A 15360-nucleotide genomic window follows, 5' to 3' on the forward strand; every position below is an offset into this window, starting at 1 on the left:
CCTGAGTGCCTCTCCTGGCCCGGGCGTATGGCACGCACCACTGTCTCCCACAGGGTTGGGGAGGTGGGGACCCGAGGAGCTGGGGCAAGAGGCGGGGCTGGCAGGGAGCCTGGGGCCATAGAACAGCTGGTGCCTTCTCTTCCCCACCCCATCCCGGCCACATGGGTGGGTAGGCCTACCATTTCTGGGGCCACACTGAGAGGTGCTCACACAGCCTTGCCTGGCAACTCCAGTCCCATAAGACACAATCCCCACCACTGCCCTGTGGGGAGTAGGACCAGTGGGGAGGGGGCCTGCCGGAAAGGCACAGTGCCAGCCCCACCAGTGGCAGCAAAGTCAGAGGTGGTGATTGGGGCCCTTTTGTGGCCAGGCACCACTCACCTGTGACGAGCTCTCGGACCTCGTTGTCCCGAGCGGCTCGTAGCAGGCGCACCAAGGCGGGCACGCCACCGCAGTCCCGGATGGCAGCCTTGTTGTCAGTGTCTCGGCCATAGGAGAGGTTTCGCAGTGCCCCGCAGGCCCGGCGCCGCACCTCTGCCCTTGGGTGGTCCAGCAGAGCCACAAGCAGCGGCAGTCCCCGCAGCTGCCTCACGCGCCGCTTGACGCCCTCATTCTCAAAGCACAAGTGCTGCAGGTAGGCCGCCGCGTTGGCCTTCACGGGGTCCACGGGATGCCGCAGCATGGCCAGGACCTCAGGCAGCTCAGGGTCCCGCCAACGTGGCTCCTTGCGGGCACTGTCCACGGAGGGCGAGTGCCGCACCACCCGGTCCAGGCTGCCCAGGCTGCCCCGTTCTGGCTGGGCCAGGGGTGCTGTTGTGGCTGGGAATGGGGGCCTCTCTTCCATCATTTCACCGCTATCGTCTGCCGCGTCCTCATAGGCCCTGTGCAAGTGAGCAGGGCACATGAATGTGTCTTGCTGGCTGCTGGCCCTGCCCCCAAGTTGCCCCAACAGACTTCCAGGGGAATATGAACCCACAGAGGGTGGGGCTGGGCCTAGAGTGTTGGTACTTGGCCCCAAGCACCACGTGGCTGCTGAGAGTCATACCTCAGCCCAGTAAGAACCGACTCAGAACCAGTGAAAGAACCAAACCCCAGGCAATGGCCATCAGGGCTTGCATCCTCCCAGACACGGCTCGTTATCTCTATCACAGGGCAGTGTTCTCTGATTCTGAGCTAAATGTGTTTCTATGAAACATCTTCCCATGACTGGAAGTCCCACCTTCCCATGTGGCCCATCTCTGGCTGCTGCCAGGATGTCAGAGGAGGAGCTGATCCTCTCTGCACATGGCCATCCTGGTAGGCCCATCTGAGGGGCATTCGGACCACCAGTCCCCCAGGACACAGATCTCTGTGGGTTGTCACCATCAAACCCACTTCCTGGGGGGAGGGGATCCAGGCCAGGAGGGGCCAGGTGTCTTGCCCATGGGCATGCCACACACTGCGAGCCCAGGCTGTAGTCATGTTCCCATTCTACAGATAGAGAAACTAAGGGCAGAGAGAACAGAACCAGAGGTTTCGCTAAAAAGGGCCAGGGGTGAGGGTCTGGGTTCTAGCTGCAACCGTGCGTGGGGGAAACTGAGGCCTGGGGAGAGGCTGGGACCTGAAGCTCAGGGAAACACCCTGAGCCTTTTGGGCTCCTGTTTTCGGGGCTACCAGCCTAGAGCAGGGGCAACAGGTGTGGGACACTGTCACCGGCTTCTTTCACGCCCCACACCTGCGGGGAGGGCGTCCAGGGCAACTTCCACCATCCCAGAGCCTATCCTTGCTGCTGTCCTGGAGAAGAACGAGGCCAAGCTGACCTGTGCATGACGAACTAATTAAGCCCTAGCAGCCAGAGGACCTGTGGGGTACTCTGTGGCAGGGGAGTGGAAGGCAGGCTCCCTGGAGGCGGTGGCAGGGCGCAGGGTGCTCACCTAGTGCGAAGGCCCCGCCCACAGTCAGGCCTCCTCCTCGTGGCCGTGCCATAGTCAGGCTCCAGCTCCGGGCCACCCCCTTCATCGGCAGCCAGGCTGCGTGTGTCGTCCTCCAGGCCATAGGGCTCTGCCTGGAAGCGCTCAGGCTGGGAGCGACTGGCCGATGGCACAGGCTCAGGGCCCTCAGTGAAGGCTTCACGGCGGCCAGGCAGTGTGAAGCAGCCGTCACCAGAGCCTGGGCCAAGGGGGCCCCCACGAGGGGGCCGTACCCCCAGCCCACGGGACAGGCTGCCATAGCTGGGGATGTCACGGGGCTCAGGGCTGTCAGAAAAGCCAATCCCACTGCTGAGGTAGGTTCGAGAGAGCGTGGCAGCTGGGCCACCCCCACGCAGCAGGAAGTGCCGGTCCAGGGGGCCATCGGCAAAGTGCCCCAGCGGGGGGCCACCATCCAGGACCGGGAGGCCATCTGGGCCCATAGGCACCTGGCGCACTGTTCGTGTGGTCACTGTCTTGACCGTCTTGGTGACCTGGTGAGAAAGAAGAGAGCCAATGGGCCGGGCAACCTAAGGGACACAGACACTGCCCCACAGGGCCAGAGTGGCCTGTGGTCCACCCGAACAAGGGGCCCGCAGGAGGCTGGGACATGCGCCCACTCTACAAATGGGACAATGGCAGCTACACGGCCCACTTGCCAACCACTGGGGCCCGGCCGTACCTTGGTCTCTGTGCGCCTTGTAGTGCCATCTTCCGACATGACGATGGACACATGGGAGGTGGGTGTGCCAGGGTCCTCCTCCACTGTCACTGTCTCCTCTAGCACCTCAGGCGCCTCCGGCATTGTGGCCAATGAGACCTGGCTGCCTGGGCTCTGCTCCTGGGCGAAGGGTGTGGGTGTTGGTGGGAGGACTCAGAGCTCACCCCCTGCCCCCAAAGTGCAGGTAGGTACTGGCCTGGACGCCAGGAGTGACTTCGTCCCCACCCCCAGAACCCACTGGCCCTAGGACCTCTCAACCCCAGCTTGTGAGGACAACAGTATGTTCCTGCCTCTGAACAATGACAGGCTGACCCTGTCCTGTTTCCCCACCCCAAGGGGGGCCCCGGGGTGGGCCTCCTGGGGCTGAGCTGGAAGGCCCAGGCCTTCAGTGGCGTAGGCGTGGGCAGCAGTGTCTTAGCTGTGAGGCCTACTGCCGCAGGCTCCCAGAGGTGCGAGGAGGCCGGGCGGGCCCCTCGGGATGCTCTCCGGGTGTCCTGGGTCTCCTTTCTGCCCCACCTCAGAAATGTCGAGTACAGAGGCCTTGGGGTGGCAGTTTCAGTACTGTTCACTGTGTCCCAGGCTCCCTCTATCCCTAAGACCAGCCAAACACCCTCGCGGGCCAGAAATACCCACTTCCCAGAATGCCCTTCGCACTCAGAGCACCAAAATATCCTTGCTCCTTCCGGCCCAGATACTCTTGGGGTGTTGAGTGGGCAAGGCCTGGCCCTACCCTCACTGAGACCCTGGGTGTCATATCAGAGTCCAGAGAGTGATTCAGGCCAGGAGGCCCTGCTTGTCCTTGACTAGAATACCAGTGACTCCTTCCTGTTCACCACTCCAGGTCTCCCCAACCCTGGCCCTCAGCTCTTGAACACCTGCCTCATTCTCAAACTGTGCTTCCCCCTAGCCATCATCCCTGCTGGGATGCAATTCCAGGCAAAATGGCTCTGGACAGAGGCCCTTTGAAAGTCTACATGTCTACGAACTGGTGGGGAAACTGAGGCTCAGAGGACAGGCCAGCCCACAGCTCAGTGGCGAGGAGATCCAGAGTCTACCCACAGGTGTCTGACCATATGGGTCCTCCACACAGCACTGATGTTTCAGGGTCAGCATCTGGCCAAGATGGGTAGGGTCTGAAACCCAGGCCGGGGGCTGGGGGGGCAATAGGGGGCACATTCCTGACAGCCAGGGCTGGGTCCGCAGAAGGCAGGCTCTGCTCTGCAGCCTAGGCCCAGTGTCTTGTAGGATGGGTCCCCCGGCTGGGCCCCAGGCACCTAAATCTTGTGCAGACGTGGAGCTGAGGCCCAGGGAAGGCCGGCAGCTCCCACCTGCTCCTGCCTGGCATCAGAGCCCTACTCTGGCTCCTGTCCCAGGGCCTTGGAGTTATGCAGAGAAAGGTGGCTGGAGCTGCCTTCAGGGACTGTCTCCCAAGGTCCTCAAGGTATAACGTTTTCCTGGGTTGGGGTCCTGTTCTGCAGGAATGCTTGAGCCCCTCGGCTCCTTACAGGGTTGAGATTCTGAGTCCCTGCAACCTCTTCAGGGGTCCAAGGAGGGGCCTGACCAACAGGATAGCACAGGTGCATCCCTTGGGCTCTGTAGACCCAGGAAGGAAGAGGCTACAGAATGCACACTCCCACCCCACCCTGGGCAGGAAGAAACACATGATTTTTTTTAAAGGGCAGTGAGGTCTGACAGAGGGCAGAAGATCTACCCAGAACCTCACAGAGTGCTAATGGGGGAATTTCAGGCACCCGTAAAGGCAATTTTCCAGAGCCTTTTAGCCACACCGCACCCAGTGTGGGCCACAGCCTTGGCTGTCACCTTCTCAGTCTTGGGACACAGGTGGAGTGCCTGTTGGAGACCTTGCCGGGAAGAGGAGCAGCGTGCCCTGGGAAAGAGAAGTAAACTGAGTCCCTACATGTCCCGAGTAGGGACACACTGGCGGGCTGCTGGGCAGGGTGGCCTGAACGCTTCTCCAAGGGTATTGGAGAGCCAGAACAGTCCTGAAACTGGAGAAGGTTCAGGAAAAGCTCGTCACTGCTGGGGGCCTCGGCTGCCCCTGTATTTAGCAAATGTGGGAGCATATGTGTGGCAGGAACTGAATTCTCTCTGCTGGTACCTGGGGGACCAGGCTTGGAGGGGCCTCAGGCCTTGCCCTGCTGGCTGCAAGTGTGGGAGAGGGGAAGGAAGCAAGACTGACATGAGGGGACGAGGACTGTTGCCCAGGACACTGCACTGCCAGTGAGATATGGCCCCTCAGTAGGTTTGCATACATTTGCATATATTAACACTCTCAGACAAGAGCCCCTGCTCCCTGGCTGGGATGGTGGGAGGGGGAGCACATCTCAGACCCAAGGCTACTCTGCAGTCTAGCTTCATCTTCTCACTCCTGCCTGTGGTGAGCTTCTGACAGTGTAGTCAGGAACACGAGGGGCTGGGGTGTCAAGGAGAGCTGGGGTCCTCCAACAAGGCCTGGCAATCCTGCAGCATCACCCACTAACACCCAGTCCAGGCAGCCCTACAGCGCGATCTGGAGGCACCGAGAGCCCCTGCTGGCAAATGACCTCAGGGAGCTAAAAACAGGCGATGACTTCACCCAGGCGGGCAGGCAGGAGGAGCCTGAGTCAGCTGGAGACCACGGGAGGGCCTGGCCCCCATTTCAAACGCCTGGACACACACGTGCACAGACAGGGACCTGGACACACATGTGCACGAGACCCCAGCCTGGCCCACAGGCCTGAGGAAACCCGTTTGTGCGCTCTCCTCACAGCACTCAGCGCACAGTGCCCGGCACCCCAGAGGCACTTGTCTGTGCACACGTATCCTCATCACCCCTCCTGTCCTCTACCATGTGTCCAGACTCCCTCCACCACCACCCAGGCATCCACTCAGGAGCCTAGAGCTGGCAGCATATGGGTGAGCTGATGCCTAGGGGAGGGGGAGTCCCAGGGTCGACCCATGCCATAGAACTGCGCGCGACAGCTTTGGGTGGAGACATGGGATCGTGGGCTGGCGACCAGCACACAGTTGATGCTCAACAGAGGAAGCTGCCCAGTGTGCCTGGATCCTTGTCTGGCCTTGAGGACCTGCTCTAGGGCCCCAAGTCTCACCCGCGTCCACCTACCCAGGCCAGCCCACCCTCAGGCACCCCTGGACCTACAGCCCTGGTTCTCCCCATACCCCAGACATGGGTGCCTACCTGGACACACCACCCCCAGCCCTCCCCCATGTCCCAAATCCTGCCACATCTTGTCAATTGTGTCTTGGCACCCCTTCTTCAGCCCTGGCCTCATTCTTGCAGCTCTCACTGGGAACACTGTTCAGCCTCCCATTACCCACCTCCCGAGCCTTAATCCATCCCATGATACTCCTACCCATGGTCCACCTGCTCTATGGCCCATGGGCTCTGGCCTGGACAAGGGCTGCTGCCCAAGCCAGGGTTTCCCATGAGCTTCCTTGAATTTATGGGAAGGGCCTGGCCCAGACCTCCGAGTGGGGGCTGGAGTACCCTAAAAAAGGTGATGCTCTCAAGAGTGTGCCTGGCAGCGTGGAGCTGAGCACAGCGAGAGGGCCCTGGGCCCCTCTGCACACCAAGGGCTCAGCTTCCTTACACAGAAACAGGAAGGGCCTGGGCTGTCAAGGCTGTGGGACAGCCAGGGGATAGTGCCAGTCCACCTTTGTGACCAGATGTGGGACAGCACATAGAGGGGACACCACCAGGGCAAAAGTCCACAAAAGTCTCTGGGGCGCATGTGGGAAGGGGGGTGCTGAGGAAATGAGCCGAGCAGCAGTCAGGGGGGCCAGGCTGGACATGGATCTACCTGTGCCGCTTGCACTTGACCAGTGAGCAAGCACCCATGGTGTGTGTCACAAAGAACAAACCACGGGGCAGGTGTCCCGCCTTGTCCACCGGCCTGAGGCAAACACCTGGTTCCCATAACCTCTGGGTCAGCACCCCAGAGGGCATACGATGAATGCTGCTGAATGAATGGAGAGGTGAAGGAGTGACGGCCCCCTCCCACCAGCATGGCCATCCCAGCTGGACACAAGGACAAACCAGGCTGCCATCTCCTAACAGGGAGCGAGCCCTTGACCACCACAGATACCCTCTCCCTTGGTGCCATGGCCTCTGCCCAGCCCTGGCAGACTGGAGCTCACTCCTCTACAGCAGCAGTGGCAGACAGGCCAAGGGGTAGTGGATGGCTTGTGGGGGACAGAAAGCCGAGCTGGCTGTCATCCACCCCAACTTCCCCAAGCCCAGCCCATATCCACTCACCACACTGTGGGTCACATTCCGCAACACCCCCAATGGCCCTTCCATCCCTGGGGTAGTCAACTGCCAGTGGCCAGACCCTGGGGGCCACATCAGGGATACAGAGCAGGCAGAGATTGGCTGTCCCGAGCAAGCACGTGCATGGGAGACCTACCTCCCAGCACAAGGGGCGCGGTGAGGTTGTTCGACTCGGCCTGTTTCTGGGCCTATTATTGGACTCCGCCCCCTCTGGGCAAGAATGGAGGTAGCCCATATGCTTTCCCCAGCCCCAGTACTGGAAGGCAGACTGCCCGGGTTTTCCTCCGAGACTCCACCCGTCTCTGAGACGTGGGCAGGGCTGTCCTCCACTCCACCCCTCACGTGCACTGCCGCTGCAGACAGGGCTTCCCTTAAAGCTCCCTCCCGAACCTCCTTCGCAGGTCCCCAGAGTCGGAACCCGCGCTGGGTCTTTGAAGAGGGATCGGCGGCCCAGGAGGTCCCCGGGACCTGGAGGCCTAGCTGGTCTTCCCTCTCCGGACTCCGCCTCTCTCCTGCACAGAGAGAGGTGCACCGAAAGGCCTTCGCCACCCCCCCAACCCCCCGGCTCCTGTCGCCGGCACCTGTCCTGGGCGCTAGCTGAGGGTGCACCTACCAGGTCCCGGCCCCGCTCCCCACGCAGGGTCTCACCGGCAGGGGACCCCGCGCCCCGCCCCCGGAGACCTCGCGGCTCCGCCGTGCACAGCCTCCCGCTGCACTCCGCCGCCCCGCCCGGCCCAGAGCAACGCGCCGGTCCGGAGCTCAGACAATAGCCACCTCCGGCCCGCGGCTCCTAGGAACAAAAGCGGGTCCTCCGAGGAATGCCGGCGCCCCGCCCTCTGCCTCTAGTCCCGGGATCGGGCCCCATCACCCGGGACCAAGTTCCCTCCAACCTGTCTGAGTTCGGCCGGCATTGGGCCGGCCCAGGAGGTGTGAGTCGGAGGTGGGGCAGCGGCGGCTGGACTGGGGTCTGCTCGGATACCTCCACCGCTCCCAGCTCCGTGGACTCGCTCCCTGCGGGGGCGGATCTGGCAGCGGTCACGGCGACCAGCCAATCGGGCGGGGCCGCGCCCAGGCGGGGCGGGGCGGGGCCCGGAGGGCGGGCCGGGCTGGGGCGGGGCAGATGAGAAGCGAGATCTGCTGCCAGGGCGGGTTGGGGTCCCTCCTACAGCGAGGTCTGGACTCCTGATCCCTCCCCCACACCCTCCTTTCCCGCGGGGTGATATATTTCCTGTCCAGGGACTTGGGCCGAGTCCTTCTTCCCCAGCTTCGGTCTTCCCCCAGGAAGAGAGCTCACAGGTCCCTCTCCCTGTAGAGTTGGGGAAACAATTCTGGCAGTGTAGGGTTCAGTGCAGCCAAGGACAGAGGGCAAGGCCATCTTCAAGGGCACAGGCTGCCCATCCCGGCTGCGGCTCAGTTTCCCCTTGCCGTGAAATGGGGGCCGATGAGACAGTAGCTACTATGATAACAGCGCTAACAGGGCTGCAAGTTCTGTCAGATACGGCTCCAGGCCCCTGCCCATTCCCAGAAAGGCCCCCCAAGTAAGGGTCCCCACAGAGCTCAACCCACACATGGCAAACGGACCGGCACTGACCCATTTTACCTTAGGCTTTACCCCTCAAGACACAGGCCTAGGATCCCTCTAGGAGTGTCAGAAGAGATCAAAGGGAGGGGACAACTGTTCAGTGACCCTACACGAAAGCTTATAGGCTGACCTGCACCAGACCCTCTCTCCTCCATGCCTTTGACCTATTGGGAAGTGGCAACGAGGGAAGCAGGGTGGGGGCGGGGGGGAGGGTTCAGAGTGGATGGTGGGGGCGGGGGGGAGGGTTCAGAGTGGATGGTTAATCAGAATGTACTATTCCCTCCTTCCAGAAGCCTGGTGAGAAGGTGCAATCACATCCCGGGGAGTCTGGCTCTGCTGGAAAGAAATGTAGACAAGGGAAGGGCTGGGTTGGGCCACCCTTTCAGTTACACCCCACAAAAACAAGCTCTTGCATTATGATCAAGGTAACTAGGCTCTAAGAGGAACAGAGCTAGGGCCAGCCTGCCTCCTGTATTTCCACAGACCGCACTCAGAAAACCGAGCCACCTCTTTTCTTCCAGTGTGCCGTGTACATACGCCACACAGCCAGCATGCTCAAGCACTCTGGATGTCCACTGCATGTCCCTCTGAGCCTCAGTTTTACCATCTGCACAGGGATGAGCTGACCTGACCACTGGCCCCCTGTATCATCTATCCATAGCAGCCCTTGGTGGAGCAGAAGCAGGGGGACTGGACCACTGCCCTAAGGGAACTTGGCCTGGAAGCTTACCCTGGGTTCATTTCTGTCTTCTCCAAAATTCTGCCAGCTGCTAATGCCCCAACCCAAGTCTGGATAGATCCCTATGGCATCCCCCTGCCCCCGCCCCATAGCACTGGGTGAGGGCCAGCCCTGCTTAAACTAAGGGAGGAGGGAACCCGTCCTGCTGGAGGATGAAGGGCTGGCAGCCAGGACTGTGGAGCAGCCTAGGGGGCAGGGGGGTCACAGCAGCAGTAGCCCCTGGCCTCTCAATCCCCTGCCACCAGCTCCAAAGCTGTGCAGAATCTAGCTCTGACCCTGAGGACCAGCTCCAAGTAGCCCTAGGGCTCAGCAGGTAGGTCGCCAGGCACCTCACACTGAGATGGGTCTAGAAAGCAGGTTTGGCCTCACGGCTGCCTGCCAGGCCTGGACGGTCAGATGTGGCCCTACCTCCTACCTGCCCTGCCAGTCTAGCCACCGCCCCGGGAACACACGCTCTCCTATCTCAGACTGGGAAGATTATCTCCTCCCAAGAGAAAGGAAATCAAGGGCAGTCTGGGAAAGCCTCGGGTGGGGAGGGGTGGTGGGGAGAGAGGGACAGTGGCCTGAGGTCTTCCCTCCACAGCCCTCAGGAAGCCAGGGCAGCTCCAGGCCATGGGAACATCTTCCCTCCGGGGGCATCAACCCCTGGCAGTGCCTTCTGGGCTAAAGGGTCAAAGCTTTTTCCGGGCAGGGAGGGCTGGATAGAGCGCCTGGCGCCTGAGGGGTGGCCTCAGGGTCATCAGCTGTTGCTGTCCTCATGTGGCCCAGCTGGGCTTTTCTGTTCCCTCTCGAGTTTGGAGGTACAGGCCTCACCTCTGAGAGGCTCAGCAGCACCAGGGAAGGGACGGTGTGCACGTACTGGGGGACACATCGAGAGGCACTCTGGCTGCCAAGTTTAGGAGAACAACTCTGCTGCCCTGCTCAGGGAACTAAGGAGCCCACTGGGAGGGCCCTCCAGTGTCACTATGTGGAAATCAGGGGAATCAGCAGACCTCTGCCCCCTGAGCCTCTGAGCCTGATGGTGAGGAAGGGCCACAGTGGGAGGCCCGCAGGGTGGACCCCCACCCAGACACCCTACCCCCAGCTTCCCCCGAATCCCTGGGACAGCTCCACCCTTGCCTGTCCCCTACCCCATGCCTCAGTTAATAATGGAAACCAAAATAACTGCACCAAGCTCCAGGACTCCCACAATTCCCTGTCCTGCCCCTACCATCCCGTGAGCAAGGTGCTTTTGCACTCATCTGCAGGGTAGACACTGGAGCACAGTGCGGGGGCGGGAGGGGGCCAGGTGGACATACACCCCAACTTCAGAGTTCTCAGGGCCTGGCCACAGAGCAGACAGGTTTCCACACCTCCTGGGGGCTGCTCAGCAGCCTGAGCCGGTGGAGAAACTGAGCTCCCAGGTCACCCCCTGAGCTGCAGGCAGAGCCTAGCGCATTGCTTGAGCCTCCCCCGGGGCTGACCCGCTGATGCACGCTATGAAGAACACCACCACAGGGAGATTCCAGGGCTGGCAACACCATCAGTGTCACCATGCTGACCACTGAGCTGCCCAAGACAGACCCTGTCCAGCTGCCTGGGTCCTGGAGTCTCACTCAAGTGGAAGGTGCTGTTCTGAGGGTCAGGTTGCATCCGGCCCATTCATCACATGGTGCCCTGCCCACCCAAGTGGGATTTCTAGTCTGTCTGGGGTCCTACTTTTCTCTCCACAGAGGCCCCAGGAGGTCTTGTAATAAGCCAATGCATGCTGGCTTGTGGCCCACCAAGGCCCCTTGATTGTTTTCCCACTTGGCCGTTTTTTCCTTCCTGCATCACTGGGCTGTTACCTGCAAGACCAGCTGTTGCCAGGCCATCGGCAGGGGCTGCCCACTGCCCATGCCACCACTGCCCACACCAGGCTGCTGGGCGCGCTCCAGCTGCAGGGCAACATGGCGCCGCTCTTGCTCTAGCGCCCATGTCAGCCGCTCGAAGCGAGCCTCCTGCTCCTTCACCGAGGCCAGGATGCTGGCAGCCGAGTGCACGTTGCAGTCCTCCATGATCAGGACGCCTGCTGGCTACAGGCAAAGCAGAACAAGGTCAAGGTAGGGCCAAGGCAGAGGCCTAGAGAGGCCACCATGGGCCCCCTGCCTACCCCACTCACAAATCATACAACTCACTCCCAGACCAGAGCATCCAGCTCTCCGGAGAGAAGCCACATTGATTAAATTCTAAATTAAAAGCCATTAATCTGAGGCTGGCCAGAAGCAGCTGGCTCCTTCCCTGTGGGATGTGGGGATCTGACCCAATCTTCCCAGCTCCCTGGCAGGCCCAGCAGAACCACAGACTATGGGGGTTCCAGAGCCCACCAGGCAGGTCAGGAAGAGCTTGGTGTGACCAGTACTCAGACCTCCCAGGCCTTCTGCTGCCCGCTGCACATGCTGCCAGCTCACCACAATCTCATAGGCCATCCCAGGCTCATTGAGGTGAATGCTGGGACACAGAGAGGGTGGGGGACCTGTCCACGACCACACAGCAGGTGTGGCAGAACTCATGCACCGGTGAGCGGGGAGTGAGGTATATCACTCCACAGCTGCCAGGGTACCCAGGGCACCCAGGCAGGCACAGGGGTGACACCGGCCTATAGGCCAGTGGTCTTGGCTCCAGCCAGCTATGCCGGCAGGAACAAGGGTGACGTCTACCCACGCCACAGAGTGAAAACCACACGCAGCCTGTGTGCAATTCTGTGCCCGAAAGTGGCCCATGTGCTGGACACTGGATCCAGAGGGAGGCTGAAAGCAGGGCCCAAGATCCCCAGGCCCAGTGTGCCGCTGGTCCGGGTCCCAGTCCAGTGCTTCCCCTGCAGGTTCCAAGGAATCTTATGGGGGTGGCGGGGCTTGGCAGCTGCAATGACGAGCCAGCGCTTTTCCTCGCCGCTGCTCCCTGGCTGCTCGGTGTGTTTATTTTTCATGGGCAAAAGAAGCAGGAGGAGTATTTGGAGTTCACGTCCAGCACACGGCAGTGTGTGGGGGTGCAGGCCATGTGACCACACTGCCAGGAGCTTTAGTGTGCCTCATGGTGCAAACTGCTGCTCGGGGCCTCCTCCTGGCCCAACCCACACTGAGGCCGCCTCTGCTGGCCCCTGCCCCCTCCATCCATGCAGGGCCTGAGCTTAGAGACATAGCACAGTGGGCAGCACCTGAGAAGGTCCAGCTCTGCAAGGCAGAGCCAGCTGCAAGGGCAGAGCCCCATGGAGGAAGGGTCAGTGTTAGGCTTGGTCACACCGATGGTGGCTGTGCCAGCACACTGTCAGGAGCGTGGGTGCCTCTTGAGTTGAAAGGACATCACAGAGTCCAGACCACTGTAATGTGGGGAAACCGAGGCCCAGAGAGGAAAAGAGGCCAGTGTATGTTCCAGAAGCTGCTTGTCATCTCCCCAGCACCGGTCACACAAATAAACTGTCAGCATGACCTAGAGGAGAGGCAGTGAGGTCAGCACAGTGGGAAGAACAAACTCAACTCCTGCTGGGAGAGGTCCTGTCACCCACAGAGAGGTGGTGGTGCAGTGGGCAAAATGTCAACCAGGTCCTTTGGCCAGTGGGGAGTAAGGGACAAACAGCATGGCGTGTACAGGGCAGGGCAGAGGTCAAAGCGGGTCAGCCTTCAGCAAGCCTTGACTGCACAGGGCAGTCAAAGCTAAGCCTCTCGGCCCTGGGCATCCCAGCTGGGACCAAGGCCACTCGTATAAGGGGAAAGTGTGCCCTGGGAGGCGATGGTCAGGACCCATGGGATGGGGGTTGGCCTCAGGGCCAGGACATGGCTTCCCTCCCTCCTGTGCAGAGACATGAGATGCTGACTGACCTCAGGCTTCCCCTCCCTGGCCCCAGCAGGACCAGGTCTGCACTGCAGATCCTGGGGTCAGCAGGCAAGGGAGCAGCCTTAGCCTCCAGCCTCCCTGGCCTGGGCCTCCAGCATGCCCCGCCCAGCTCTGGGGTCCAAGGAGCCCCCTGAAGGGGGCCCACTTGCTCTGGCTGGGGCCTGGCCAGAGGCCCAGAATTCTGAGGCTATAGTGAGAAGGTGGCCAAACCTCACACTGACCTTTTCATTGCTCAGTTCTGTCAGCTGGAGCTAAATGACTGTGTGTCTCCCAGGTGACACCCTTAAATGCCAGCCAGCTTGAGGGTGTAGTGCCTCACATCCCCCCGCAGTAGAGCAGAGACTTCAAGTCCTGGGCAAGCACCCTCTCCTCTAGCCTGAGGGTGCACCCCTCTGCCTGTGAGGGTGCCAAACCTTGCAGCCTTGTCACCTTGGTGGCCTCAAGGGCACTCCTGGCATGCGCAGGAGACTGGGGGCACCTGGGAGCCTGACCCACTCTGCCGACACAGCAGCGTCCCCAGGTCCCAGGTGTGCAGGAGCACGTGTAGGCACAGGTGACCCAGGCCATCGCCCCAGAGGCAGCCTTTCTGATGGTAACTCAAAACGCTAGTTTTATATTAGAACAATAAATATGTAGTGACATGAAAGGCAAAATGTGCATGAATTTTAAGAGCGATCATGAGAGTTCAAAGATGTTTTCTGAAGTCCGGCCCTGGGGTGGGGCCCGATTCTGGGTAGCGGTGGGCACCGGACTCACTCCTACTGTGTCCTGGGTGGCTCTGGAGGCGGGCAGGGCGGTGCCACACTGTGAGGCCTTGGCCGAACCTTGCTGGCCTCCCTGGCTGATGTCATCACAGCCACCGCTCTCCTGGGAAGGACCCTGCCTGCACTGCTTGCGGCAGACCCACCCCAACCCCCACCCCAACACCAGCCACCACCTGAGGAAGTCACTTTTCACCACACGCGCCGGCCTGCCTGTGGAGGTAATTTAGTAAGAAGACAGGAACAAACATGCTGCCCAGAGACAGTCTCGCCTGTCTTGGGGAAGGAGTGGAGGTGCTCGACCTGGGGAGAGCCTGTCCAGATTTGGGCACCCGGGTGGAGGGACGGGTGGGCGGGTGGAGCGATGCAAGTACAGAGGCCAGATGCCAGGGGAAATGAATGACCAAGTAAGTGGATGTGTGGGTTGCAGAAATAGTAGGTCGTTGTATGAGAGAATGGGGTAGATGGGTGGCTGGCTGGATAGGCTGATACTAGGCGGTTGGTGAGTGGATAAAAGCATGGGGGGAGGAATGGGAGGCTGGCTAGAGGAATGAGTAAATGGACAGTTAGGTGGATGAATGAGTGGGCAGGTGGGCAAGAACGAGGCTCTGAGATACCCCCGGGAGGAGGGAGCCCTGCTCCTGAGCCTTCTGGGCGCAACTGTAGACAACACGCTCCATCAGGAAAGAGAAGGCAATATCAGAGGGACTAGGGGGAAGACGCTGATCCTCCCTCCAGAACCTAAGCCCACATTTGACGTCTTTCTGCTAACCCAGACATTCCTGCTCACAGGGAGTACAGCCAAACCCTGCTCCAGAAAATCAAATTATGGAGCCTGAGTCCAATCTGGGTGGAGGAATTAAAGGAATTTCCTAAGGGTCAGGCCAGCAGGGGAGGCGGGGGTAGGCAGGAGGCTTGGGCTCCAATCCTGACCCCTCACTGGCCATCTGTCAGCACACTGCCTGCTGCCCCTGTCCACCATGGGGAGAGACAGGGGACTGGCCATAGGCTGAACCTTCCCCAGCCCCATGGCCCCACCCACCTTAGATGGGGGGGAGCGGTGTGAGCAGGAGCAGAGCAGAACCCAGGTTGGTGGCGCTGAATCCCCTCTGCCTGAGGGCGTCACGTCTCCACCTCAGCACTGCCATCATGATGGGACTTGCTCCCTGCTCCTCTGGCCAGGCCTCACGGAGGGGGGGGGGGCGCCCTACTGTGGCTCCAGCCATGGGGATGGCTTCTGTCCCAATCAACACACACTGTGCTGAGGCTGGAGGCCTAGGGCATGGGCTCCAGAAATGGAACAGGAGGCTTGGGGCAAGGGGTTTGCACAGTGGGGAGTCCTCGTCCGTCCTTCTGTCCCAGCCAGCACCACTGAGTCACTCACAGTCAGTGCAGGACCTTGGGTGCCTGGGTGGGAGAGGGCTGTTCTCAGTCTTAAAGCACTGGAAGGAACTGCTAAGGGAAGACG

At 60.9% G+C, this 15360-nt stretch overlaps 1 protein-coding gene across 6 annotated transcripts in view; it reads right to left on the reverse strand.

Annotated features, from left to right (window-relative positions):
* ARVCF (ARVCF delta catenin family member) overlaps positions 1-15360 on the reverse strand; it is a 43637-nt gene that overhangs the window by 8488 nt on the left and 19789 nt on the right. For 2 of the 6 annotated variants that reach the window (XM_037141352.2, XM_037141324.2), the window contains exons 3-6: positions 11106-11333; positions 2629-2787; positions 1914-2440; positions 382-881 (exon numbers count right to left, since the gene is read on the reverse strand). In XM_037141352.2, coding sequence (XP_036997247.2) covers positions 382-881; positions 1914-2440; positions 2629-2787; positions 11106-11315 — 1396 coding nt within the window. In that variant the 5' untranslated portion in view covers positions 11316-11333. Of the gene's footprint in view, positions 1-381; positions 882-1913; positions 2441-2628; positions 2788-6943; positions 7486-7848; positions 7982-11105; positions 11334-15360 lie in introns of those variants that run through there. The other 4 variants (XM_037141379.2, XM_037141384.2, XM_037141373.2 and 1 more) reach the window with 4 other exon arrangements.

Source organism: Artibeus jamaicensis, unplaced genomic scaffold (genome assembly GCF_021234435.1).
Source record: "Artibeus jamaicensis isolate MK-2021 breed Jamaican fruit bat unplaced genomic scaffold, CSHL_Jam_final contig_1128, whole genome shotgun sequence".
In the NCBI taxonomy this organism is placed as follows: Eukaryota; Metazoa; Chordata; class Mammalia; order Chiroptera; family Phyllostomidae; genus Artibeus; species Artibeus jamaicensis.